Source organism: Pezoporus wallicus, unplaced genomic scaffold (genome assembly GCF_028554395.1).
Source record: "Pezoporus wallicus isolate ANWC-B61680 ecotype Strahan unplaced genomic scaffold, APGP_CSIRO_Pwel_v1 contig_8717, whole genome shotgun sequence".
Classification (NCBI taxonomy): domain Eukaryota; kingdom Metazoa; phylum Chordata; class Aves; order Psittaciformes; family Psittacidae; genus Pezoporus; species Pezoporus wallicus.
Window position 1 is genome coordinate 1 of NW_026640825.1, and position 26853 is coordinate 26853.

Consider the following 26853-nt stretch of genomic DNA (forward strand, 5'->3'; position numbering starts at 1 on the left):
CGGGATCAAGGGGTGCGGAGGGGATGGGGGGAGGGCATGGGGGGGGAGGGGGGAGGGTGATGGGATATGGGGGTGATGGGGTAAGGGGGTGAAGGGATGAGGGGGTGATGGGGGAGGGTGAAGGGATTATGGGGGGAGGGAGGGGGTGATGGGGGGATGAAGGGATAAATATGGGGGTTATAGAGGGGGTGATGGGGGGGTGAAGGGATTGGGGGTGATGGGGAGGGGGGATGGGGGGGTGATGGGGTTATAGGGGGTGATGGGGTCAGGGGGGAGAGCCCCTTATTTGAGGGGGGAGGGAGTGATGGGATGGGGGGTGATGGGATATGGGGGTTATAGAGGGGGTGATGGGGAGAGCCCCCGTATTTGGGGGGGAGGGAGGGGGGGATGGGGGGACACCCCCAGTATGGGGGTTATAGAGGGGGGTGATGGGGAAGCCCCTTATTTGGGGGGGTGATGGGGTATGGGGGACCCCAGTGATGGGGGTTATAGAGGGGGTGATGGGGAGAGCCCCCCTTATTTGGGGGGAGGGAGGGGGTGATGGGGGATATGGGGGTGATGGGGAGGGGTGATGGGGATGGGGTGATGGGGAGGGGGTGATGGGGTAAGGGGGTGATGGGATGATGGGGGTGATGGGGTAGGGGTGATGGGGGTGATGGGAGAGGGGGGATGATTTGGGGGTGATGGGGTAAGGGGTGATGGGATATGGGGGTGATGGGGAGGGGGTGAAGGGATGAGGGGGTGATGGGGTAAGGGGGTGATGGGATATGGGGGTGATGGGGTCAGGGGGTGATGGGATGGGGGTGATGGGGTAAGGGGGTGATGGGATGGGGATGGCGTATGAGGGGGTGATGGGGTAAGGGGGTGAAGGGATGACGGGGTGATGGGGTAAGGGGGTGATGGGATAAAGTGGTGATGGGATGAGGGGGTGATGGGGTAAGGGGGTGAAGGGATGAGGGGCTTGCCCATCGCTGTGTCCCACACTGAGGGGCTGTCTCCCCGGTGGGGCTGGGTCCGTCCCTGCTGCGGAGCCGGTGCTCTGGCTGTGGCCGTGGGTGCTGGCTGGGAGCACCCATGACGCAGGGCTGGGACCCACAGTGAGCGCAGCCGCGTTCCCACAGGACACGGGCCATGGCAGGCCGGCTCCCGGCCCCCGCTGCCAGCCGGGATCAGGGCGTTGAGGACACCCCCGGCTCGCGGCCGGCTCCGTGCGTGCCCCCCCAGCGCTCGGCGGTGCGGGTGAGTGGGGACCTGCTTCACCCCCAGCCCTTTGCCCCCCGGGCGCTCCCCCTGCTCCAGCCCCTTCCTTGTGCTGCAGGTCCCCGTCATCCACCACCACGGCTCCAACACCCTGAACTTCGACTTCCAGGCCCCGGAGGCCCCTGGTGCTGCTGAACGTGGCCGGGCCCCCCCCAGGAGCTCAGGTACCACCACGAGCATCCCCACGCGTCCCCAGTGCTCGGCACCGGGCAAGGGCTCCCCTCATCCCCCTCACCCCCAGCGAGCGACTGGTACCAGACCTGGCCGGCCAAGGAGGGGAGGACGCGCAGCCCCACAGCACCCGCCGGCCCCAGCGCTGCCCCCCCCGGGCCCCGGCCCCCTCCGGGCTGGTCGGCAACGTGGACCAAGGACAGCAGGAGGCGGGAGCGGCGCTGGGTCAAGTACGACGGCATCGGGCCGGTGGATGAGACCGGGATGCCCATTGCCTCGCGCTCGGTGAGCGGGGGGCACAGTGCTGCGGGTCATCCCCCCCCGGCACCCCCTGACCCCCAGCTGTGTCCCCACAGAGCGTGGACCAGCCCCGGGACTGGTACCGCAGCATGTTCCGGCAGATGCACCGCAGGCTGCCAGGTGAGGAGACACGGAAGGGGCTGGGATGAAGGGAGTTTAAAGCTCATCCAGCTCCAGTGACAGGGACACCTTCCATAGAGCAGGGTGCTCTGACCCCTGTGTCCAACCTGGCCTTGAGCACTGCCAGGGATGGGGCAGCCACAGCTTCTCTGGGCACCCTGTGCCAGCGTTCGCCTCCTCCTCCATCCCCACAGAGCCCGACTGGGACCCCCATCCCTGCCCCACGGATAAGCTCAGCTCCTCGCTGCCTCCGTCCCCACCAGCACCTCAGATGAAGCCGGCCATGCCCAACGGGGACTGGTGAGTGCAGTGAGGTGCCTGGTGCTGCCCATGGGTGCAGGGCTCTGGGGCTGAGCCCCTCCTGCTTCCCACAGGCTCCCCTGGGTTGTCACTGGTGCCACCGTGGAGCCCGGCAGCATCTTTGACTACGAACCGGGGAGCCCCTCGCTGCCAAAGCAGGTAGGAACATCCTGCCCCGGGGATGCTGCTGGGGGCCTCGGTGTGCACAAACCTCACCAGCCCCTCGCCCTTTCCAGCCCCCGGCAGTGATGCCACCAGCACGGGCTCGTCCCATTGAGGTAAGCTGGGGGCCAAGGGGGTTGGCAGCGGGGTCTTGGTGCCTGTGCCAGGGGATGTGGGGTGCGGGCAGAGCCACCCTCGCCTGGTGCAGCCCCATCCTGCCCTAGGTGCTGCTGGAGCAGGAGCTGGAGCAGCTCAGCGTGGAGCTGGACAAGGACATGAGGGCCATGGAGACACGATGGGAACCCTGTCAGGTATCCCGGCTGCACCCCTCCCACGCCCCATGGCCTTGACGGGACGTGGAATGGGGATGGGATCTCTGTCCATCTGTGCACGCAGCCATTGCACGGGAATGCAGGCAGGGATGGATGCAGGCGGGGATGGATGCGGGCAGGGCTGGGTCTGTGCACAGCTGGATGCGGGCAGGGGTGGGTGCGGGCAGGGCTGGATCTGTGCACAGCTGGATGCGGGCAGGGGTGGGTGCGGGCAGGGCTGGATCTGTGCACAGCTGGATGCGGGCAGGGGTGGGTGCGGGCAGGGCTGGATCTGTGCACAGCTGGATGCGGGCAGGGCTGGGTGCAGGCACATCCGGATGGGGCACATCTGGCCGGTACCTCACGGCCGTGCCGTGTCCGAGCCGTGGCCGCGGGGCGCTAGGACCCTGTCCCGGCGCCTCCCGTCCCTCCTCGGCGCTGGATTCCTGCGCTTCCCGCCCGGCCCCGGCCTCCCGGATCATCAATTCCCGCTCCCGCCCCTCCCGCAGCGCCCAGCGCCGGCCCCCGCCGCCCGCGGCCCCGCTCCGGCCCCTGCGGCCCCGCCGTGAGTGCTCCCCGGGACCGCAACGGGAAGGGGGGGGGGGCAGAGACCGCGGCTCCGCTCCGGGGCTGTGGGGCCGGGCTTGGGTGCCCGCGGCCCGCACGGGGGGGTCCCGGCGCCGTCCCGGCTGCCCTCGGGTGGGACGGGGCGGGCGGGGCTCAGCCGCTTCCCGGGGCCGGGACGCAGCGTCCCGGGGCTTGGCGGGGCCCCAGCGCTGCGCCCCGCGGAGCAGGGCGGGGGAAGCGGAAGGGAAGCGAACACCGCGGGGGTCGGTGCGGGAGCGGGGCCGGGAGCGGAGCACCGCGGTCCCCGCTGCTCCCGGGCCTGAGCCGCTGCCCCCCGCAGGACCCGGCTGCAGACCCCGGCCATGGAGCGGAGCATCCCCGGGCTCGGCAGCGACCGGAGCCGCGCAGCCCCCGGAAGAGGTGAGCCCCCCCCCCCCCCCCCCATCCGGGCCGTGGGGCGCCCCATGGACCAGGCTGCTGACACCCCCCCTTTACAGACACCTTGCGGCCAGCGACCCTCCCCAGCCTGCCCGACATGGGGGACCCCGCAGAGGCCGTCAGGAGGGAGGAGAAGAAGGTGAGGCCGGGCTGGTCCCATCCCGCATGGGATTGGGAATGGCGGGGAGGGGGGAGCCCTCCTCTGACCCCACTTCTCCGTCCCCAGATGAAAGCCGCTCGCCTCAAGTTCGACTTCCAAGCTGAGTCACCCAAGTAAGTGATGGTGCTGCTGCAGTCCCCCGGGTGGTGGCGGTGGGGTCCAGGGGTGGCACCGGGGATGCTGGGGAGGGGCCGGCGTCCCTGAGTGCTGCTGCTCGCAGGGAGCTGACGCTGCAGAAGGGGGACATCGTCTACATCCATAAGGAGGTGGACAGGAACTGGCTGGAGGGCGAGCACCATGGCCGCGTGGGCATCTTCCCCTCCAACTACGTAGAGGTGAGCCCATGAGGATGGAGATGGGGGGGTCAGCTGTGCCGGGGCACCCAGCGCTGACCCTCACCCCACTGTTCCCCCCAGATCCTGCCTTCCACGGAGGTTCCCAAGCCCATCAAGGCGCCGACCATCCAAGTGCTGGAGTACGGCGAGGCCCTGGCGCTCTACAACTTCCGAGGGGAGCTGCCGGTGGAGCTTTCGTTCCGCAAGGTACCAGAACATCACCGCATCACCCATCCCCGCCGCACTGCGCCCAGAGCAGCTGTGGCTGCCCCATCCCTGGCAGTGCTCAAGGCCAGGCTGGACACAGGGGCTTGGAGCACCCTGCTCCAGTGGAAGGGGTTGGGGTTGGAGCTGGAGGAGCTCCTTCCAGCCCATCCCATGGCTCTGTCCCGTTGCCAGGGCGAGCGCGTGTGCCTGGCGCGGCGCGTGGACCACAACTGGTACGAGGGGCGCATCTCCGGCACCAGCCGCCAGGGCATCTTCCCCGCCACCTACGTGCAGGTGCTGAAGGAGCCGCGGGTCAAATCCAGCTCCGAGGACGTCGCACCCTGCGCCAGCGCCAGCCCCCGGCCCCCCGCTGCCTCCCCAGCCCCACAGCGCTCCCCCGGCCCCCCCCTGCCCACCGGCTCCCCACGAGCATCCTCCCCATCGTCCTCCCCCCGACACCTCGGCTCCGCCTTCCCCCCCTCCCCAAAACTGCCCCATAGCAGCGCCCCAAACCCCTCCCTGGCCCCCCGCAGCCCCCCGCACCCCGCAGCCCCCCATCAGCAGCCGTGGCGCCCAGCCGGTGCCCCCGAGCAGGTGAGTGATGCCCCAGCACCACGCCCAGCACCGCTGGGGCTGCGGTGCCACGTTGTGACCTGCACCCATCCTGTCCCCGCTGCAGCGCGCAGCCCCCGCCGCCCGCCCCGAGCCCGCCCCGTCCTACAACGGCTCCGACATCCAATGGACACCGTGAGTGGGGCCGGGAGCGGGCACCGCGTCCCCGTGTTCCCGGTGGGGGGGTGGCACTCGGTGGCCTCGCTCTGTGTCCCAGGTACCGCGCGCTCTACCAGTACCGGCCGCAGAACGCGGACGAGCTGGAGCTGCTGGAGGGGGACCGCGTGGACGTGATGCAGCAGTGCGACGACGGCTGGTTCGTGGGTGCGTGGCACTGCTGTGGCTACGGGGACGCGTTGCCCCCGGGGTCCCTCACCCCCTCCCTTTGCCTCTGTCCCCCCCAGGCGTGTCCCGGAGGACGCAGAAGTTCGGCACCTTTCCCGGGAACTACGTGGCCCCGGTGTGATCCGGGCCCTGCGGAGGAGGATTCCGGCCACGCCGCTCCCTGCCGCGTCCCCTCCGCGTCCCCCCCATGGGGACAAAGCGCCTCCAGCTTCCGCCTGCCCCTATGGGGCTGCTCTAACAGGGACCTATCCCTGCACAGGGGGGTCCCCGCAATCCAGTGCCTTAACCAGACCCCTCCTCGGCGCCTCGTGTCCCTCCATGCCGGCGGTGACCGTACCTCCCGCTCCTCTCCGGGCAGTGCCGGGGGCATCCTTGCCGGTGCTGGGGCCTGACCATGACGGCTCTGACCCGAGGTGTTGGTCCATGGCCGTGCCGCGCACCTGGGAGTCGCGGTTGCTTCTTGTCCATCATTAAAGCTCAGCTCAACCCAAGGCTCAGCCTGGTGGGGACAGGATGGGGCAGTGCCCATGGGAGATGTGGGGCAGGAGCCCACAGGGCGCTGCATGGGGCGGTGGGGCTGCACGTTGGGGGTGTGGCGGTCCCCCGTGGGGTTGTGATGCTGCGTGGAAGCGATGCTGTGGGCGCACAGGGGTGGGCAGGGCTACGTGGGGCTGCAGGGGTGCATGTGTGGGGCTGCAGTGAGGCGTGGGGAGCACGCGGGGCTGCAGCGGTTCGTGTAGGGGTCTGCGGTGATGCCTGTGGGGCTGCATCCGGACACGTGGGACCCCTGGGCAGGCCCGCGCCCCACACCGTGCGCCCCGTCGGGGCGGCCGTGCCCGTAGACGGCGCTGCCGAGCTGCGGCCCGGCCCCGTCGGGCTCCGCCGGCCCCTTCCGAGGGGGAGGCGCCGCTGCCGTGGGGCCGGGCTCGGTTCCGCCGCCCCACGGGGCCGCCGGCTCGGTGAGTGCTGGGCGGGGGGGGCCGGGGCCGGTCCCGCGGGGATGCGGGGCTCGGGGGCCCTGATCCGACGGGCAGGGGACGGGGGTGCGGGCAGCGCTGTCCCCACGGCCCCGGCAGCGGCTGGAGCCGCCGGCAGCCCCGGAGCGTGACAGGCACCGCGGCCACAAAGGCAGCGCCGTGCCCCGGATGCGGGATGGACGGGGCAGGGGATGAGGGGGTGCGGGAGCAGGGGTGCGGGAGCAGGGGTGCCGCACTCTCGGGGGTGCCCCGCCGGCTGTTGGGGTCCCCGGGGAGCCAGACCTCGGTTCCCAGGGATGCTGAGCGGGGCTGGGCACGGGGAGCGGGTTTGGGGTTTTCTCCCGGCGCTGCAAAGCCCAGCCCAGGAAATTCTTCGTGGCAGCCTCTGAAACCCCTCTTTGTGCACTTGGGATGTTAAAAATGCCTTCCCCGGCGGTTGTGGATGTGGATGGGGTGCCGGGATGAGGATGGGGTGCTGGGATGAGGATGGGGTGCTGGGATGAGGATGGGGTGCTGGGATGCAGATGAGTACCCTACTCCTGCTGCCACCCTGGGGCTGTGTTGGTGGGGCTGGGCTGGGCTGGGTCCTGAGGGGACCAGCGGTGCCAGAGCTGATATTCAGTGGATGGTGCTGCCCCTTCCCATCGATCCCATCGAAGCCAAGGGCTGCTGCGGGCCCCGTGCTATTCCCAGGGGATGTTCAGCATCCTTTACCCGTGTGGGTTTGCTGCAGGACGAAGGGCTGGGGGGGGGGGGGGGGGCTGGTTCTTGCAGCCCTGATGCGCAGCAGGATCCTCCCCTCGCCAGCCACATCCTCCCCTCAGATCCCTCTGGTTTGGCCTTGCCGTGGCCAAACCAGCACCGATTTCCTGCCTTGCCCAAGACCCCGGTGACCGCGGCCGCTCCATCCCCTGCAGCTGCAGCCTCGCACCCCTCGGTCCCAGGGGAGGGCTGGAAGGGGAGGAAGCCACCAAGAGCCTTGGCTGGGGACAGCGGGGCAGCAAGAGGAAGCTGCCGGCACCCTGTGACAGCGCGAGGGCGCGGGTCCCCTCCCCGGAAGGAAGGAGCTCTTGGGCTCCATCATCCCCGTGCAGGGTGCAGGGTCCCTGCTCTGCCCCATCCTCTCGGCACCCGGCCTGTCCTCACCCTGCGCAGGACCCGCTGCCATGCCCGTGACCGTCACCCTGCCCGGTCCTGCCCCATGGGGCTTCCGCATCGCGGGGGGAAGAGACTTTGGGAAGCCCATCACCGTCTCCAAGGTAGGAGCCCCCCACGGGCCCTGGGGAGGGATGCAGGGGTGGGCTCCGTTCCGGGGGTGCTCCAGGAGCGGATCCTGTTTGGTGTCCTTGAGGGATCCTGCTCCATGGGGATGGGTGATGGTGGGAATGGGTTCATTGAGCTCAGCAGGGCTGTGCCGTGTTTCCATTGGGGACCGCAATGGGAGCATCCTGGATTTGGGGACCACCACGGAGCTGGCTGTGCCCATCCATGTGCTTGGGCACGGTGATGCACGAGGATTGCATGACATGTGTGGGGCTAAGGGGTGGCGGGGGAAGGGGGGGGGACACGGGACTCGCTGCCCCCAGCACCACCAGGATAACACCGGGCCCATCCCCATGTCCCATGGAGGTGGCAGAGCACGGGAAGGCGGCCGTGGGTGACCTGCGCCCGGGGGACCTCATTGTCACCATCAACGGGGAGAGTGCAGCCGAGATGCTCAACGTGGAGGCGCAGAATAAGATCAAGCAGAGCCCTGGGCAGCTCCGGCTGCAGGTGGAGAGGTGGGTGCTGCGCTGCGGGGACCCAGCCACGGCCGAGCCGGTTGTTTTCCCTTCCAGCGGCTCCTGGGGCTCCGCCATTCCCATGGGAGCCCGTCCCGGGTCTGTAATTAAGGATCAGGCAGCGCTGGCAGCCGTTACCCGGCCAACTGGTCCCAGTTGGGGGCCTGGGGGTGCTGCAGGGGAATCACAGACTGGTTCATGCTGGGGGAGACCTTAAAGCTCATCCAACCCCTGCCAGCGGGCAGGGACAGAGCGGCCAAGCCGCAGGCTCCTGCATGCCGGAGCCACCACTCTCCCTTGGTCCCCAGGTCCCCGGTGCCACCTCCCAGCCACACCAATGGGGACACCTCACCGGAGAGGCTGGGAACCCGCTTCCAGGTGAGCCGCGGGCAGCCCCCGTGCCCTGGACCCTCATCCAGGGCCGGTTTCAGCTGCTGGCGTCTCCCTCCCGTCCCCAGGATGCGCTGTGGATGCAGGAGGAGAGCCGGGGCGCCAGGAGAGGCTCCAGCCCCGCGTCCTGCAGCCCCCTGCCCGGCAGCGAAGGGTAAGGCTGGACGGGATGGGCAGGGCCCGGGCAGGCTCCGGTATCTCCTGATGGCTCCATCCTCTCCCCACAGCTCACAGCTCATGGAGGAGATCGCCAGTCCCGGCCTCTGCCAGGTGAGCAGGAGCTGCGGGCTGTGTGGGGCCAGGCAGAGCTGCTGGGGGATCTGTGCAGTGTGAACTTTGTGATGCTGAACCATCCCCTTGGCACCCCGAAAACATCCCCTTGGCACCCCGAAACCACCACTGTTCACCCCAAACCCATCCCCTTGGCACCCCAAACCCATCCCCTTGGCACCCCAAAACCACTGCTGTTCACCCCAAACCCATCCCCTTGGCACCCCAAAACCACCACTGTTCTCACCCCAAACCCATCCCCTTTGCACCCCAAACCCATCCCCTTGGCACCCTGAAGCCACCGCTGTTCACCCCAAACCCATCCCCTTGGCACCCTGAAACCACCGCTGTTCACCCCAAACCCATCCCCTTGGCACCCTGAAACCACTGCTGTTCACCCCAAACCCATCCCCTTGGCACCCCAAAACCACCACTGTTCTCACCCCAAACCCATCCCCTTGGCACCCCAAACCCACTGCTGTTCACCCCAAACCCATCCCCTTGGCACCCCAAAACCACCACTGTTCTCACCCCAAACCCATCCCCTTTGCACCCCAAACCCATCCCCTTGGCACCCTGAAGCCACCGCTGTTCACCCCAAACCCATCCCCTTGGCACCCTGAAACCACCGCTGTTCACCCCAAACCCATCCCCTTGGCACCCTGAAACCACTGCTGTTCACCCCAAACCCATCCCCTTGGCACCCCAAAACCACCGCTGTTCTCACCCCAAACCCATCCCCTTTGCACCCCAAACCCATCCCCTTGGCACCCCAAAACCACCGCTGTTCACCCCAAACCCATCCCCTTGGCACCCCGAAACCACCGCTGGTCGCAGCCCTGCTCATCCCCGCCGCAGCGCCAGCTCCCGGCCCGCTCTGCCCCGGGGCCGGCGTCCTGCCGCGGTGCCGCCGGTGCCTCCCCGCCGCGCTGGCAGCGCCCCACGGGCACCGGCTCCCTCCCTGCGCTCTCCTCGCTCCTCCCCGGCCCCTCTCGGCAGCGGCGCCGGCCTGGGGAGCCCGAACCAGTCTGGGGAGCGCAGGGCAGGGCCGGGCCGCGGTGCCCGGGGGCCGGGATGCTTCCCTCGCCGCCTGGACCGGTCCCGGGATGCCCGCGGTCGCCCCGTCCCTCCCCGCCGCGGTTTCGGGCGGCTGCGGTGCCCCGGGGGCAGCCGCTGGCTCCGGGCTCGGCCTCTCCCTGCTCTCGCTCCTTCCTCGCTTTCCCTCTCCTTGTTTTCCAAGCCCAAATTGGGAAGCGCCGCGGCCCATCCCGGCTGCCTTTGGCCACGGCCCTGCTGCCCCTTGGCTCCTCCGGGCGCACGCTCCCTCCTTCCTCCCCACATCAGTGTTCGCTTTGGTGCCGGCCCTAAAAGGGTCCCTCCCTGCCCCAGAGCCCCCCTCCATGGGGCTGAGGTGGGGGCTGTGGCCGGACCCGTGCCCAAAGGGGCAGAGAGGGGAAGGGCTGCCCTTGGACCATGCTTTGTGCCACATCCCAGTGCGGGCTGGCACCGGGTACTGGTGGGGAGGAAGCCAAAGCGCCCAGCTCCACCCGTGCCTAAGTTTAGCTCATCCTTCGCTTGCCTGTGGCACACAGAGCCCTGGGGCTGCCCCTCTCCGCCTCTGCAGGGTCCGGGCACAGCGTTCCTCATCCCCACCCCGGGTTTGCATCTGATGGCGGCTGCTCCCGGGAACATCGGCTTCCACTTATCCGGGTTTCGCCTTTCCTGCCCTGAGCAGGAGCAGATGCAGGGAGGGGACGGAGGCAGGCGCGGGGTTACCAGGGTGGGAGCAGAGGGATTTTGAGTCACAGCCTGGTTTGGATTGAAGGGACCTTAAAGCTCCTCCAGCCCCAACCCCTGCCACGGCCAGGGACCCCTTCCACTGGAGCAGCTTGCTTCAAGCCTTGTGTCCAACCTGGCCTTGAACACTGCCAGGGATGGGGCAGCCACAGCTTCTCTGGGCACCCTGTGCCAGCGCCTCAGCACCCTCACAGGGAAGAGCTTCTGCCTCAGAGCTCATCTCAGTCTCCCCTCGGGCAGGTTAAAGCCATTCCCCTTGGCCTGTCCCATGCCGAGCCATGGAGCATCCCTGCATCCCTCCTTGGGACCACCCATCCCTCTGGGGACCAGGGCTTGGAAGAAGCCCTTGGGCCCCATCTGGGTGTCCCCATGCTGGGGGGCTGCTGCAGCACCTGCACAACCCCTGGAACCCAGCACCTCACCCAGCTCCTCTTCACCCCCTGCCAGGAGCGAGGAAGCCTCCACAGCTCCCCGGGGTCTGCGCTGCCTCCACCCCCCCGCCCACCCTCACCGGGGCTCGAGGCCCCCCCAAACCCCTGGGACACCCCCGGGGAGCGGCGCAGCTCTTCATGCTCCCCCAACCCCTGCAGCAGGTACGGAGCGGGCTCGGGACGCAGACACAGCGAAGCTCCCAGCCCCACGCACCCATCACAACGCGATGGCTCAGCACCCATGGGTGCTGCGGTGCTGAGGGAGCCCATGCAAAGAGTTAAGGCACCTGCGGCGCAGGTCGGGCTGTGGGAGGGACGGGGCAGGCTGGGGCAGCTCCCCAGGGTGGAGGAGCCGGTGGAGGGTGGTTTGGGCGCAGCCCCACGGACCCAAGCGTTGGGGTGCTGGGAGCCACCCCCCGGGTGCCGCTCCCGCAGCCCGGGCTCGGAGCCGGCCATGAGGCGCTTGGAGGAGGACTCGGAGGTGCTGAAGATGCTGCAGGAGAACCGGGAGCTGCGGGCGGCGCCGCGGCAGTCCAGCACCTTCCGCCTGCTGCAGGAGGCGCTGGAGGACGGGGCTGGAGGTGAGGGGGGCTCGGGGTGCGGGAGGCTCTGCGGGGTGCGGGTGCGGCCCTCACGGCCTCGTGTCCCCGCAGCGCCCTTCCCCAGCCGCCTCTCGCCCAGCGCCCGCAAACCCGCGCCGGGGCTCCCGAGGCTGCCCCCGTGTGAGAAGTGCGGCAGCGGCATCGCGTGAGTGGGGACCGGGACCGGGAGCGGGACCGGGAGCGGGAGGGGGTCCCCGGGGAGCCGGGTCCCGGCTGGGGCGGGCGGTGACGGCCCCGTCTCCCCGCAGGACGCAGGCGGTGCGCATCCGGGACGGGCGGTACCGGCACCCATCCTGCTACGCCTGCGCCGACTGCGGCCTCAACCTGAAGATGCGGGGGCACTTCTGGGCCGGGGACGAGCTCTACTGTGAGAAACACGCGAAGCTGCGCTACCAGGGCCCCCCCGGCGGCACCAGAGCCCCCACGGTGCCCCCCCACTCCTGAGCCCCACGCAGGGGGCGATGGGGACCTCCCCGCTGCATCCCCTCGGGCACCCCAACAGCCCCATTGCTTTGGTAGGGTTGGGGCTGGTGGTGGTAGGGGGGTGTGAGCTGCAGCTGCCCCCTTTGCCCTTGCTGTGTCAGGGTGCGTGTGATGAGCTTGGGTTAGTTCTCAGCCTGGGTTGCAGCAGCTGTATGCACCCAGGGGCGCAGCAGGGACATAACGGGGGGGCAGAGGGATGCTTGAGCACTTAGGTACCGGAGACGGGGCTGGCACCGCTTTGTGCACTGACTGCAAAGGGCTTCTCCGAGCTATTAAACCAGATCTCTATATAAAGATAATATATATTTGCTCCACTCCCGTGTCTGGTCTGTGCAGGGCGGGGGGGGCAGAAGCACCCTTCACCCTCCCAGGGCTGGGTGGGGGGAATGCAGGCAAGGACCCCAAACCCTTCCTGCCTGCACCCATAGCAGCAGTGGGGAGCTGATGCAAACCCCCTGCCCCAGGGCTGGGGGGCCCCTGGGAGGTGTCGGGGTTTATTGCGGGCTGTTGGCCGGGCCCTTTGTCCTGCAGGGCTCAGGTGGGCTCTTATCGCTGCTCTCCTCCCTTCGTGCCTGTTTGCACGGGGATGGGCTCTGCCGCTATCAGCAGCTCCCGGCCGAGATTAGGAGAGCACCGACCCCTTCCCACGTCCACATCCCACGTCCCACGTCCCACATCCCGGTGGGGACAGCCCAGCCTTGCTGCCCGACCTGTGCCTGGGGTGTGCTGCAGCCCCCGTGCACCCCCAGCTCGCACCATTGAGACGCGGGATGCCCACAGCCCTTTGCTGGCAGATATGGGGGGGCTGCCCCGGGGGTCCCTCCCCTGCCAGCCCCGAGCAGGCTCCTGGGGTGCTCAGCGCTATCCGGATGCGGTAGCATGGGGCTGGGGGCAAAGGGGCTGCTCGGGCAGGGGGCGGCCGCACCCCCCTGCCCCGCCCCGCCCCGAGCCCTGCCCCATACAAACGGCGCAGGAGCAGCGGGGCCGCCCCGTCCGCCCTGCCCGGTCCTCCCGGTGCGTCCTGCTCGGTTCCAGCTCCCCCTGCCCGGTCCCGGCTTAACCCCCCCGCTCCGGGATGCTCCGCCGCCGCGGAGCCTTCAGCGTGGAGCCGCTCCGGGGTGAGTCGGAGGCCCCCGGGCATTGGGGACCCCCACGCAGCTTATTGGGGGGGGGGTCCCCAACCTGGGATGCTCGTGCAGGAGGGATGCTCAGGGGTCCCTGCTCTGCGGTGTCTGTGCTGGAAGGGGGGCCTGGGTGTCCCCGGCACCCCCGATTGATGGTGTTTGTGCTGAAAGGGGTCTTTAGGGGTCTCCAGACCCGGATTCCTGTCCCCTTGCTAGGAAGGGCCCAGGGTGCTAGGAATTCAAACCAGGTTTTGCCTTCCACTGTTGTGCTGAGGGGTCTGTGCCTGCACTGGGGTCCCTTCGGGGCGCCCACAAACCCATGGCCCACCCACCCCTGTGTGCTCTCAGCTTGGGCTATGCTGGGACAGCCCCCCGCAGCACCTAACTCTGGGTCTGAGGATGTGTGTGGGGACCCCCTGAGTGGTTTTCAGTCCTGCCAGTGATATGAACCCCTTGTGCCCCTTCCCTCCCTCTGTGCCCCCCATCCCGGTGGCAATGGGGTGGGAAGCAGCCCCATAGCACATGGTGCCACCCGGGACTGCCCATGGGAGCTGGGTGTGTGGGAGCCGCTGGCCCACGGCATTGCTGGAATTCGTTGCTGCTCAACGCCGGGATTGTCCCTCGCAGCATCCCGGATCCGACCCCATGTGAGAGGCTCCAGCCCCGGGGTCAAGCGGTTTGGTAGGAATTTGGGATCGAATCCCCCCCAAGCCCAGAGCGGGGTTCCCCGATGCATCCGGCACGGGGCTGTCGGCTTCCCGGTGCCCAAACAACCCAGTGGGGTGGGAAGGGAGCCCTTAACCACCGGCTCAGCCAGTATCACCGATCCCAAAGCCTGCAAGGAACCAGTTGGGAACCAGTCCTGTAATGAGGTGCCTCTGGATCCAGGGCCTGTCTCCGGCTGGGGTGGTTATAAAAGGGAGCGCCGGGAAGCGCGCCCGGCACTCGGCTCCGGCGCTCGGGATGTGGGGTGGCTCCCGCGCCGTCTGGAAGAGGAGGTTCAGCTGCTGTGAGTGCACGGGGGGGGTCTGGGGGGGGGCAGCTCAGTTTGGGTGCCCCGGGGGTGCCAAAGCTTCGCTCCCCACCTCCATGAGCCCCTTTCTGCTGTGGTTGGGCCGGGCTGGAGCCGAGGTCCCTGTTGATGCGATGGGGGCCGCATCCTGGTGGTGCCCCCCGTGCTGTGGGGGTGAATGTGAGGAGCTGGGGGTTCCTGGAGCCATCCCACGGTGGGGGAAGGATGGAGCCCGTGGCCCTGCTGTGTCTGGCGCCGAGTACGAGCAGGGTTTGGGGGATCAGGGTGCAGAGGACGGGCACGGGGCCATGTTTTGGGGAGCAGCATCGTGCTGCCCTCCTGTGAGCACCCCTGTCCGTGGGGACCCTCTGGACAGGAGTCCATGGGTGGTGGTGGGGGTTGATTCGCTTGGGGAGCGCGGCTGGAGCCGCTGTGGGGCTGTGAGCGGTGGTGGGGCCGTGCCCGGGGCCCCCCCAGTCCCACCGCGTTCCCTCGCCCGCAGATGGTCCCTGGGAGGCGGCAGAGAGCTGCGTGGTTCACACCTCGGCCAGCGTGTACCGGCGGCTGCAGGAGAGCCCGCGGGGGGGGCTGAGCACCCCCCGGCCCGGGGGGCAGCTCCTCAAGTGCGAGTCGGAGGACTCCGGGCTGGAGATGGGCAGCACCGAGCATTCGCCGTCCCCCCCCGCGGGCTCCGAGAGCCGCTTCCCCCTCGATGGGCTCGCACCGGAGCGGACCCCGGGCACGGAGCCCCCCCGCCTGCCCCACAGGAGGCTGGCGCAGCGCAGCCGGAGGCAGCGGGTGCTGGGGCGCGGGCACCGCGGGGCCGCGAAGCCCCCTCGGGAGCCGGAGGAGGCCGCAGCAGAGCACCCCGGGGATGCTGCACCCAGCGGGGCTGAGCCGGGGCAGGGGCTGCGGTACCTGGAGCACGTCTGCCAGATGCTGGAGCGCTTGGCCAAGCTGCAGCAGGACAACCGGCTCCTGCGGCAGCAGGCCGAGGGCACCCAGAGCACCCGCCCGGACGCCACGGTGAGGGCCGGCAGCAGGCGGGGCGCGCAGGGAGCGGGTGATGCTCTGCGGTGGGAGGGGGGTATCGCAGCTCACTTCCATGCGGATCCTCACCTCCAGCACAGCCGGGATGCAGCCGTGTGGAAGGGTGAGAGGTTCCGGCCGCGCTCCTGCTCGGACAGCCAGGCTGCAGGTGAGCAGGGTGGGATGCGGGGGCTGTGGGTCCATGCCCCGTGGGACCCCCCCCAACCAGCTTTATGCCCCCCATCCCCTCGCAGCCCCTGATGCTGCCCCGTGCCGCAGGACGTGGGGGTACTCGGCCAGCTCCCCCAGCCTGCTGGACCCCACCGACAGCGCGGCGGCTGCACCAGCACCGGACAAGGTAACGGCTGGGGGGTGACGGGGCGGGGGGCCCATGGGTGCCCCCCCCGCTGACCCCGGTGTCCTCCCGCAGGACGGGCGCTCGCACTGGGGCCGGGTGAAGGCGCTGCTCACCCGCCTGACCCGGCGCTCGCTGCGAGGGGGCCGCTGCAGGTAGGGCCGGGGGGGGGCCCGGTCCTGCTGCTGCCAATGGATGGAGGAGCCGCGCCGCGCCCATTGCGTCACACCCCCCGTATGACGTCACACCCGCCCGGGGCCGGCCCCCGGCCCGGTTCCCCCCCCCCCTCACTTTTACCCCCCAATAAAACTTTTCACTGCTAAAGAGACGGCTTTTGGCCGGGTGACGTCATGTGTGTTGGGAGGTGACGTCACTCCCAACGCCGGCGTGACGTCACTCCAGGACGCGTCACCACCGCATCATTTCCGACCGCTTTTTTCCGCTCCTTTTGTCCTCCCGGCCCCACTCCCATCACCCGGTGCCAGCGGCGCCGAACCCCCCCCTCCCCGGGTCCTCCCCTTCCGGACCCGCTCCATGGGGCAGGACGGCTCCGGGGGGGTCCCGCTGCCTTGGGGGGGGGGCTGAAGCTTGTCCCTCCCCACCGAGCGCCGCCGGAGGGTGGAGAACGGGGTCCCGAGGGGCTCCGCTGTTACCGGCGCTGCTGGGGGGGACGGGACGGGGAGGGCTTCTCGCACTTGAGGTGCGGGGGGCGCTGCTCCGCCGCTGAGGTTTGGTGCTGGTGGAGCCCCTCTTCGTGCCGTCGGGGCTGCGCCGTGCGGGGCCGGTTACCGCAAGATGCCGCTGGAAGCTGCGCTCAGCCCCCAGGGCATCCTCGGAGCATCCTGCATCCCACCGCTCTTCCCGGGAACGGTGAGTGCTCATCCTTCCCCAGCACTGCAGGGTGAGGGGGGTCTCTGGGAGCAGGATGGGGGGATGCTGGAGGGGTTTGGGTTCCTGGATCCCTGTTTCCCCCTTCCCAGCAGTGAAAAGAGGATGCATATTTAACCTGCCAGAGGGGAGACTGGGACAGGATCTTGGGCAGAAGCAGCTCCATGTTGATTCCATGACCCTTCCCTCATCCTCCCCTGGGGAGACCATAGAATCATGGAATAGTTTGGGTTGGAAAGGACCTTAAGATCATCCAGTTCCAACCCCCTGCCATGGGCAGGGACGCCTCACACTAAACCATGGCACCCAAGGCTTCGTCCAACCTGGCCTTGAACACCGCCAGGGATGGAGCATTCACAACCTCCCTGGGCAACCCATTCCAGTGCCTCACCACCCTAACAGGAAAGAATTTCCTCCTTATATCCAATCTAAACTTCCCCTGTTTAAGTTTGAACCCGTTACCCCTTGTCCTGTCACTACAGTCCCTAATGAAGAGTCCCTCCCCAGCATCCCTATAGCCCCCCTTCAGAGCCTGGAAGGCTGCTCTGAGGTCTCCACACAGCCTTCTCCTCTCCAGGCTGAACAGCCCGGGGTGAGGAGCAGGAGGGATTCGGGGAGATGCTCAGGACGGGGATGGGTGCCCCTGCCCTGTCCCCTGTGCTTTTGGAGCACTGAAACTCACCTGGGCCAGACCTCGGGACACGAGGCCCTTTCCTAGTGGTGCTCTGGCCATGCAGTGATTGCTGGGGGTGGGTGTTTGTGGTCAGGGAGGCCCCAGCACCACGGCCATGGGCACCGCTTTGGGGTGAGCGGCTCAGAACCAGCTCAGATGCCCTCAGCGCTGCTCTCTGCCTCCAGCCCCCTCTGCGATGCCAGGGAGATGCTCCAGCAGCACCCGCCTGCCCCATGGGATGCCTGACCCCATAGGAGGATGCTGAGGATGGTCTGGATGATGCCGATTCTGCTTTTGGGATCAAGGTGAGGAGGAAGATGGGGTCTTGGCATGGGGGAGCAGGGGAAAGCTCCCAAGCACCCAACAAGGACAACTGAGGTGTGGATCCAGGCGTGTGCTGCTCCTGGCAAGAGTTCATTCACCCCGTTTTGGGGGAAAGAGCATAGGTTTTGGTGCAAGCTGTCAGTTGTATTCAGTGCTGGACTGGCTGTGGGATGGCATCTGCAAAACCTGGCCGGGGGCCTCGTTCCCGGAGGGAATGTGGGCTTTGGGAAGGAAGGCATGGTCAGGATGCTGCAATGTGACTGAGTTCGCTGCCTGTGTCTGCTCAGTCCCTGCCGGGGCGGAAAGGGGATGCTGTGCTCATCGGCCTCATCCCGGTGCTGACCTGGTCCTGCTGCAGTGGCCATTCCCGTGGTATCCAGATGGGAGCAGAGTTCGCAGCGCTGGGGTCGAGCTTCCATCGGCGCAATCCCTCTCTGGAGCTGGAAGGACAGCAGGAGGAGCTGATGGCACAGAGGAGCGGGGCTCCGTGGCTGCAGGGGACAGATGGGTGCTGCAGGAGATGGAGGAGGCAGGGTGCTGGGGAGGACGCAGGGGGGACGCCAGAGGGCTCAGGTGGGTTTAACCCAGCAGATGCTCCGCAGGGGTCTGCAGAGCACCCCGTGGCACAGCGTGGTCCTCGCACGGGCTCGGCTCCTGCGTGGCAGTTAAATAAAGCATCCCTGCTCCGGGTAACCGTGGCAACCGGGTTTATTTGGCTTAGACCTGGCCCAGCATGTGATGTGGTTGGGAAGGAACAGCCGAGGGGAAGGGAGCTCTTGGCTCCATCCCAGCAGCGATCGCATGGGATGCAGAATGCGGCCCCGGGATGCTCTCGCTGTGTCCCTGCAAGTGGCCTGGGCACTCACCAGGCTTTCCATGCCCCGATGGGCTCTGATTCCCCCCCATCCAATCCTGGCAGCAGGGAGGCTTTATGGGGGTTCAGCTCCCTGCTTCCTGCCGGGATTCCTGGGGCACCCTGAGCACTGTTCCTGCCATGCCCCAGGGTCTGCTTTGCCAGTCTCAGGTACTGGTGGTGGTGATGGTGACAGAGCCAAGGGGGAGCCTGGCGTCCCTGGCGCAATCGCACTTGTCCTGGGAGCATTCGGTGCCGCTGCTTTGGGGCACTTGGACTCCTCCGTCCCTCACCCACGTCTGTGTTGCAGCAGCCCGAGGCTCCGGACCCAAGCCCTGGGATGCTCTGGATGCTCTCTGAGCCCTGTGTCCATGGGGACCGAAGGAAAGAGGAGCTCCCGGGTAGGTGCAGGGATGATGGGCACGGTGCAGCAGGTGCCGTCAGATGGTGCAGCGGGTGAGGAGTTCTGCTTCCAGGGATGCTGCTGCCTCCTGTCCTGCTCTGCATCTCCCCCAGCACCGCGGTGCTGAGCCTGGGCAAGACACCAAGGAGCACCCAACTCATCATGGAGACCAAGGCACGGGGTAAGGCGGGATGAGATGTGCCGGGACGTGGGGTACCACGAGCTGCCGTCACCCCCTCTCCTCTCTTCTAGACCAATGGAGCAGCACCCACAAGGTCTCCACCAGGAGATGTCGCACAGCAGGGACGCGGATGGCAGCATGATCCCCACAAGCCTGTTTCATCCCAACCTTCCTGGGGAGATGGGATCCCAGGCCGGGCATCCCTAGGGATGTGCAGGGTTTGCTCTGGCTGGTTTGCATTGAATAGAAACCTCTGAAGCAGGGAATTTGGTGTGTATTGGAGGCAGGCACTGGGCACCCAGTCCTCCCAGTGGGATGCTCCACTTGGGGGCAGCCTGGCCGGGTTAGGATGGAGGGGTACACGCAGGTGCTCAAGGGGAGGCTCTGGATGTGGCTGTGCCCATAGAGCATCATCATCTCCGTAACAGTCCTCCCTGTGCCGGCTGGGGCTCCACTCCCCTGTATTTGATGTAAGTCTCTGTTCCTCGGGTTCTTCCCTGCTCCCCAGGGGCTGCTCGCTGCCTCCTCCCTCCCCGTCTCCCCCCGCACCCCCAGCGCTGGAGCCCATGGGACCCCCGGCAGTGGCTGTTGGGGGGCTGCAGAGGGCAGCAGCGGCGCGGCGCTGGCTCCGGCTCCCAACCACGCTCCGCTGCGCTGCCAAGACCTTTATTGGAGACCCCCTGTGCCCCCCGGCAACGAGGGGCGGCTCCGGGACCCCCTCCCCGTGCTCCTCCCTGGGTCTGCGCCTGCCCGGGCTGCGTTTCCCTTCTGCACCCCTGGCTCCTGGGGTACCCCTCAGCGGGCACCCCCTGCACCCCATAGCTACGGGGCAGGGCCGCTTTGTCCCATTCCTGCTTAAACCAGAGCCTCTGGAGTGCGGCATCACCTGGTGGTTGGCAGGGAGCCGTGGAGGTTTCGTCCCTCCCTCCCCGTGCCTCAAAGTGTGGGGGTTAAAAGCTTTCCCCTCCCCTAAGGCACAAACTGGGGGCAGGAGAGCCCCCATCCTCCTGCCTGACCTGGAAGGGGCTGGGCCGGCTCCTGCCCAGGCCAACAGGGCCCAGTGCTGGGGCAGCAGCGGGTGGGTGCCTGGGCAAGGCCGGCAGCCCCCAGCTCCCCGCTGAACCCCCACAGGAGGCACAAATCCCCGCAGGGCTGGATGCTACCAGCGGGGTGGGGAGGGCAGGGGCAGCCCCGCTGTGCCCCCCCCCTTCCCCAGGTGCCATGGGGGGGGATAAAGGGGTTAACCCCCCCCGAGTCCATCCCTGTGGGGAGCAGGGGGGAGGCCTCGCCCCCGCTCAGTCGTCGGCCACGATGGAGAGAGCCCTGAGCTCGCTGAGCTTGGCATCGTTGTCGCGCTCGCGCTGCTCGTCGCTGAGGCCGCCCCGGTCGATCTGCGCCGTCAGCTCCCCAAAGATCTTGTGCATCTCGGTGTAATAGACAACCTGGAGGGGGGAAAGGGGAGAGGTGTGGGGGGGAGCAGGGCCGGGGCTGGGGGGGGCTCCTCCTCCGAGAGGTGCAGCGTGGACGGAGCCAGCCCCTCGCTCGGGCGCTGCTGGTGCTAAAATAGCTCCCTGCCATGTGTGAAACTTCCCCCTCCCATTATCACAGCTCAGTGTGGTTTAGGAACGCGCTGCCCTTCCCTGCCCGTTCCCATCTGGAGCTGCGTGCACCGGGCTGCCCCCAGCCCCTGCCAAAGCCGGGGTCCCCATCGCCCATCACCGGTGCCTCGGGATGGGAGCAGCCCCGCAACAGGTCCCCGCTCCTGGCACAGGGGCACCGGAGCATCAGGCCTGGCAGCGCCGTCCCCTGCACGCGGCAGGGGGAGGGGGTTTAATCATGTGCTAATTAACAGCACCAATTAACGCTGGAGCCGGAGCCAGGGGGTCAGCGCAGGCAGATGGCACCGGGCTGCTGGCGGGTGCCAATGCAGAGCCGTGGTGCTGTGCCCCACAGGAGGAGGGTGATGGGGAGGCCTGGCCCAGCACTGGCAGGGAGGGATAGGGGAGTGCTCCCCAGCATGAGCCAGCGTGGCCCCCATCTCACAACCAAGGCTCGGGGGGCACCCGGGATCAGCCCCAGCATCCCCAGTTTGGAGATGCGGTCTCCATGGAGACCAACTCCCCTCATCTTGCTCAAAACGATGCTTGTTTTGGGCAGGGCTGAGGGGCGATGCTGGGGACCCCAAGCTCCTGCACCCCCCCCCCTTTCCCCTGGGTCCATCCGCACCGCAGCGCAGCAGGGGCTGCTGCAGGGCCGGGTCTCCCCACGCCGTGGGTGCTGGGTGATTCAGTGCTCATTTACACAGTGACTAACGAGCCCTGAGCAGGCAGGCGTGGGAAAGAGCCCCCCCCGCCCCACTGCAGCCGCCCCCCTGCAGCCAGGTCACCCCAAAGCACCCTCAGCCCCACGCGAGCAGGAGATGCTGAGTGTCCTGGTAACTCCCATCACCACCATAAAACCCCTTCCCAACGCCATGGGGGGCACAGATCCCGGCGGGAGGGCTGCCGAGCTGGGTGCCAGAGCTCTGGAGCAGCCCTCCTGTCCCTCAGCCCCATCCTGGTCTCAGCTGGGCTCCCTTCAGTCATACATGGCCACCCGGTGCTGCCAATTCTGGCACCGAATTCCAGGTGCACTGAGATGAAGCTCCCGGGGTGGCAGCGGGAGCCCCTTCCCCAGGGATTGCCCCCAAGCCCGCCCCGTATCCAAAGCTGAGCACACGTTTTGGGTGCTGCCCTCCCCACCACCCACATGCCAGTGGGAGACACAGGGTCCCCAGGGTGCTGCAGGCTCCTTGGGGATGCTCTTCTCCCCCAGCAGACCCCAGTGCCTAACAGCAGCACTCATGGTGCATCGCCATTGGGTCTCCTGTGCTTCACCAGCGACATTCCACAGGGACTGATCCCCTGAGGCTTTCTCCCATCGCTGCCTCTATGGCTGGGGGGACGCACCCCAAACTGATGGGCACTGGTGCCGCAGCAGCGGGGTCCTGCTGCGCGCCGCTCAGTACTTTTCCAGCCGTGGATACCATATGCTCCGTCCCCGTCCCATCAAATCCTGTCTCCAACTCGCCTTTGAGATGGAGCCAGCAGCCCCGATCCACCTGTCCTGAACTAATCCCGCTGCAGGACACGGTGTTCTCCTGATTCTCTATGGACCACGCCGGCCGCAGCCGGGCAGCGCTTGTGTTTATAGCAGCCCTGCACCAAACAAAGCCCGGGGCTGCTGCCAGCACCCGCTGAGGCTCACCCCAGCCTGCCCCAAACCCCAGCTTCTCCCCCCATTCCACTGCATCCAGGCGGGTATCGTTTGCCAGCTGGAAGCAGCGTTCCAGCGCTCACACCACACCAGGCTCCAGCTCTCCCCCTTTCATCTTTATGTGGCCACTTCAAAGCCCTCAGCCAGGGAATTCTTTGCCTCCGCTGGCCCGGGCCCGTGGGTGGACACAAGCATTCGGTGTTGGATGGATGCTACAGCCCCTGCGAGCCCGGAGGCAGCCGGCACCGGCCACGCTGCGCCATGGGAACCCGGCCGCCCGCGGCGCCGGGCCCGGGGGCTCCTTGGGTCACAGCCATCAAACTGCTGCTCCGGAGTGCGGAGCCATGGAACGGGCTGGGATGAAGGCAGCTCAAAGCTGCCCCCATTGCAGGGGCACCTTCCACTGGAGCAGGGTGCTCCATCCCCTGTGTCCAGCCTGGCCTTGGGCTGGACCAGTCACCTCCCATCACCTCCTCACCCCTGCGGATGCTCCCGGTGCTGCTCCCGGTACCTTGGGCAAGTCGCTTCCCTTTTCCTATTTACTGCAGCCGCCTGCAATAAGGGAACACCGTGCAGTGCCCAGGCTCCTCAGCTGGAGCAGGACACGGCCAGACCCCAGCCTAGGCACAAAGAGCTCCTTAGGGAAGTGCTGAGCTCTCCTCCCAGCACTGGGAATGCCGCTGTGCTGGTGCATCCCTGCCCGGGGGTGGAAGAGTGCAGCCAGTGCTGGGGAAGAGGGATGTGGCGGGGAGGGCGGGATGTGACGCTGCAGCATCCATCTGGGACCAGCTTTAGTCTGGCCCACAGGAGAGGCAGCAGCCTTGTCACAGCGCTGCCTGTCGGGTGCTAATGGGATTTCCTGACCGATCCCCTCACCTGAATAAGGAGGAGGGTACGAACAGGGAGCCTTTCAGACAGCTCCCTGCTCCCCCGAGCCCCCCCCCGGCAGGAGCCAGCACAAGCAGAGCACAGGGGACATCCCGGCCAAGGACAGGGGCAAAGGGAGCTGCCAGGGGATCACAGCACCCGGACGGGGCGGGCGGCAGTCGGGATTCAAGGGCTCATCCAAACAAGCCACCCACAGCAAGCGGCTGCGAGGGCTTGCAGGGCTGGGGGCAAGAGCCAGAGGGACTTTGTGGTGGCTCCAGGGAGTCTGGTTCCCTGGGCTGCTGGAGCAGGGGCAGGGAGCAGTGGGAGCAGCATCCCCAGGCACCATCTGGAAGGTGAATCAGGCTCAGAGAGCCCCCAGTGCGGGCTGAGGAGGAACTCGTGCTCCCTGCACCTGCTCCAGTGGAAGGTTCCCCTGCCCGGGGCTGGGGCTGGAGCTGGAGGAGCTTTCGGGTCCCTTCCAGCACAAACCATCCCGTGATAACCCTGATTCCATGGTGCCAGACCTTCGAAGCGGGATTAAATCCCAGCCACGCTCTTCTCCAGCCTAAGGAAAAGGGTGAGAGGAGGAGGAAGAGGAAGGTGGAGGGGCAGCAACAGGGCAGGGCAGAAAGCTGGAGGGTGGAAATGAAAGCCAGCTGTGGTTAATTTAGGCCACCCCTTCCTGCAAAGCCACCGCACGGAGCTTACACAGCAGCCTCCTCCATTCGCCAGCACACAGCAGCTCTGGTTACCCAGAATCACAGAAGTCAGGTTGGAAAGGGCCTGAAGATCATCCAGGTCCAACCCATGGGCAGAGACAAAAGAGACCGCGAAGATGGGCCCTCAGCATCTCAAGCAAGTTCCAACCCTGAGCTCAGGATCTCAACGAGACGACAAACCCAGCTGAATAAAGCCATCGGATGCCAGAAGATAACGTCCTGAGAGGCAATCCCATGGGGCAGGGACGTCGTGTCCCTGGCAAGAGGCAGGTCCATCTAAACCAGCCCAAACTCCCCCGGAGCTGCTGCAATGGCAGCCAGCACTGCGGGTACCCCAGGGGGGACGGGTGCCACCAGGGCCACCCAGGGCAGGACAGGGTCTCACCTGCGCCCGGACCAGCGCCTCGAAGCTGGGTTTGAAGTAGTCGATGCGGCTGCTGTAGAACTTGGGCATCTCCTCCAGGAGCTGCTTGTTCTTGGCTTCAAAATCCTCCCTGACCGGCCTCAGCTCCTCACGGGCCTGCACAGGAGAGGGGATGGGGAGTCAGGGAAAGCAGCTCTCCTTTGGGGGGACCTGCAGCAAGGCCACCCCACGTCAGCAGAGCACTCTGCTCTGACCCTGGGACAACCAGCAACCAGCTAAGGGAGCCTGGTGGGACCAACTGACCAGCAACAGAGATTGATGGGATCCACGCAACCACGACCTTGGTGGGACCAAATAACCAGCACCAGACTGGTGGGATCCACGCAACCACCACCTCGGTGGGACCAAAGGACCAGCAACAGAGATCAATGGGACCCAAATGGAGGCTTACGGAGCCTGGTGGGACCAAGCTCTAGGCCTGGAAACCAGGGCACACCTAAAGAGGCTTCTGCAGGGATCAGGAGCCAGCCCGGTCATGGACAAAACCCAGCCCCAAGCTCCACCAGGCTGCAGAACATTCCCAGCCACGTCCGTGTGCCCTCACCCTGCCATTCCCAGGAGCATCACCAGAGCATCCTGCCCCCTCCCTCATTTTCCCTGCCCGTGACCTTCAGCTCCGCGCTGCCTTCTTTAAACAGAAGCGTGGGGAGAAAGGGAAATGTCTGGGAGCTGGTGTGGAAAAGGGCAGGAGGGGGTGGGCTGTGAAATATCAGAGCGGTTTCAAGCCTGCCACTTAATCCCGGTGCCATTCCAGCGGGAGGGGGACGCGGGAGAGCCATGGAACCGCGCCTGCTCCGTGGGACAGCCCAATGGAGGTGGCAGGGACAGAGCTCCAGGCTTGGCCAAGCCTGCAAGCACATCAGGTGTGAGCAGGTCTGGGAGGGAAATGCACCACGAAGCCCAGCTGGGCCGCAGGAGACTGGCAGCAAAGCGGAGATGCAGATGCGCAGCGCAATGCAGATACCTGGATGAGATGATCCCATTTCCCATCAGATCTGACCCCAGGGTCAGGATTGCTGAAGGCTCCTGCAGGCATCGAAGCCCATGCAGTGGTTGGACAAGATCTGGTTTTGGGGGGAGGGGAATTACAACTCCCACAAGTTTGTGAAGGGAATAACCCAAAGCTGCTTCATCAGCAGGACAAAAGCATCCCTGGTTTCCAGCGCCAGCTTTAGCGAGCCAGGCTAAGGGGAGTAAGCTGCTTACTGTGAAAGCAGAGGTTTCTTTTGTTAGGGGCTATTCTTTAACACAAAACTCCGTTTCTGGGGGGAAATCCATCAGAAAAGCCACGTTCTTTGCTGCTGAGGAGTCAGGGAACATCCTGTGGGAGCGGCGGATTTGGGGAACAAGATTGAATGGGGTGAAGCTTTGACGGAGAGGAGAAATACATCAGGATTTCAGTAGGATGTGGGAGAGAAAGGAAGGCGGCCAAGCCTCCCCGGAACCAATCCCTGCGGTTTGCCAAGGCGAATTCCCTGGAGCAGGTGGCAAGCAGAAAGCTGGAAACTCTGATCTTCCCCCTTTTCCCACCCAGCTGCTCGTTCACACATGGAGGTCAGGGGGACCCCCCCTGCCCCGTGCATTGACCTCCTTCAAGCATCCCTCCCGCCTCCCATGATTCCATTTTAGTCTGGAAAACGGGCTTTTGCCCTTCCTGAAGTGCTGGAATCCACGTTTCTCTTATCAAGCTCCCTATTAGAGGGATTTTTGCACCCATAAAAGACATCCTTCCAGACCGTTTTGCTTCCTGCAGGCATGGCATGGATGTCAAGCACCGAGAGCTATTCCCTGGCTTTCCCAGTATCCCTGCCTGTGTTGTGGTTCCGGGAGCGTCCCGGTACCTGGTGCAGCTTGGCCAGGACGGGGCCGGTCCTCTCCTTCTCCTCGTACTTCTCCACCTTGGACTGGAGGCGCTTGTAGTCCTGCAGCGTCTGCTCCCGGCGCTTCACAGCCATGTTCAGGCTGGGGAACACGCTGCTGAACCTGGAAAAGGCACGGGAAGGGCTCTGAGGAGGGATATCCCGGTTGGATGCAGCAAGGGCCCGGGGGGAAGCCCCAAAGAACGCAGGATTGAGACCCAAACCAGCAACAGGTTTAAAGAGAGCTTGTGCCGAGCACAGAGGCTTTCACTGCGCGCTCCCAAGAGGCTGGGAGAAAGGGTAACTCGGCTGTGAAACCTTGCCAGGGGCCAGGGGTTGAGAGGGGAGCTTGGGATTGCTTTTCCAAAGGGCAATCCCTGGCCAAGGGTGTGCTTAATAATATTATTATCATTAATTATTAATAATATTAATAACAAAGTAATAATATTAACAGTCGTAGCAATGAAGCCAAGTGTGCAAAGCCTGACAAAAGCACTCTGACGGTCCCAACCTGCAGCTCACTCCTCGTGCCTCTACCTTACACATTTACCATCAATTCCCTCTTTTCCACAGTTTCCCCCCCTCTCCTGCAGCTCCTGTATTGAAGAGCATGGGGAGCTGCCCTAGCTGGGAGGGGGGCACTGACTTAACTCCGCAGAGAGGAAACAAACACCATTCCCTCCATAGGGACCGAGCCGAGTCCATGAGGAATTCCCCCGATCCCATGTCCAGAAAAGGAATGAAGGGGCAGAGTTGTTGAACCCAAACTGCAGGAGAAGTCAATGTGAAGCGCAGAATAAAGAGCACCTTGGGTCGGGGGATGATGTTGGTGCTCCTGAATGGGGCACAAGAGGGAAAGCCACGA

At 66.3% G+C, this 26853-nt stretch overlaps 4 protein-coding genes and 1 long non-coding RNA gene across 10 annotated transcripts in view; 4 read left to right on the top strand and 1 right to left on the bottom strand.

The window, feature by feature from the left end:
• The first annotated feature begins 1064 nt into the window (after window positions 1–1064).
• On the top strand, window positions 1065–5779 carry SORBS3 (sorbin and SH3 domain containing 3). Of its 2 annotated transcripts, none has more exons than XM_057420832.1 (17): window positions 1065–1239; window positions 1319–1424; window positions 1502–1716; window positions 1788–1851; window positions 2046–2151; window positions 2226–2310; window positions 2388–2429; window positions 2538–2624; window positions 3134–3189; window positions 3532–3611; window positions 3689–3768; window positions 3856–3902; window positions 4010–4124; window positions 4206–4331; window positions 4524–4925; window positions 5161–5267; window positions 5348–5779. In XM_057420832.1, the coding sequence occupies exons 1-17, from the start codon at window positions 1132–1134 to the stop codon at window positions 5760–5762; spliced, it is 2241 nt and encodes a 746-aa protein (XP_057276815.1). In that variant the 5' UTR covers window positions 1065–1131; the 3' UTR covers window positions 5763–5779. The 2 variants fall into 2 exon arrangements, with proteins under 2 accessions (XP_057276815.1, XP_057276816.1); XM_057420833.1 differs by having other exon boundaries at window positions 1328–1424.
• A 1649-nt stretch (window positions 5780–7428) lies between these two features.
• On the top strand, window positions 7429–12057 carry PDLIM2 (PDZ and LIM domain 2). The gene is made up of 8 exons (XM_057420834.1): window positions 7429–7524; window positions 7895–8046; window positions 8355–8424; window positions 8505–8590; window positions 8664–8706; window positions 10951–11096; window positions 11370–11681; window positions 11785–12057. The coding sequence occupies exons 1-8, from the start codon at window positions 7432–7434 to the stop codon at window positions 11978–11980; spliced, it is 1098 nt and encodes a 365-aa protein (XP_057276817.1). The 5' UTR covers window positions 7429–7431; the 3' UTR covers window positions 11981–12057.
• Window positions 12058–13838: 1781 nt separating this feature from the next.
• CUNH8orf58 (chromosome unknown C8orf58 homolog) lies at window positions 13839–15788 on the top strand. Its single transcript, XM_057420849.1, has 5 exons — window positions 13839–14152; window positions 14658–15181; window positions 15281–15353; window positions 15439–15542; window positions 15615–15788. The coding sequence occupies exons 1-5, from the start codon at window positions 14011–14013 to the stop codon at window positions 15696–15698; spliced, it is 927 nt and encodes a 308-aa protein (XP_057276832.1). The 5' UTR covers window positions 13839–14010; the 3' UTR covers window positions 15699–15788.
• Window positions 15789–16359: 571 nt separating this feature from the next.
• LOC130605398 (uncharacterized) lies at window positions 16360–19123 on the top strand. Of its 2 annotated transcripts, none has more exons than XR_008973681.1 (3): window positions 16360–16409; window positions 17286–17405; window positions 18588–19123. It is a non-coding gene; the product is annotated as an uncharacterized LOC130605398 (long non-coding RNA). The 2 variants fall into 2 exon arrangements; XR_008973680.1 differs by having other exon boundaries at window positions 17304–17405.
• Window positions 19124–20141: 1018 nt separating this feature from the next.
• BIN3 (bridging integrator 3) overlaps window positions 20142–26853 on the bottom strand; it is a 33477-nt gene continuing 26765 nt past the window's right edge. For all 4 annotated transcript variants that reach the window (XM_057420842.1, XM_057420843.1, XM_057420841.1 and 1 more), the window contains 3 exons: window positions 25971–26112; window positions 24091–24225; window positions 20142–20303 (listed from right to left, as the gene is read on the bottom strand). In XM_057420842.1, the coding sequence (XP_057276825.1) occupies window positions 20157–20303; window positions 24091–24225; window positions 25971–26112 (424 nt within the window). In that variant the 3' untranslated portion in view covers window positions 20142–20156. The remainder of the gene's footprint in view (window positions 20304–24090; window positions 24226–25970; window positions 26113–26853) is intronic.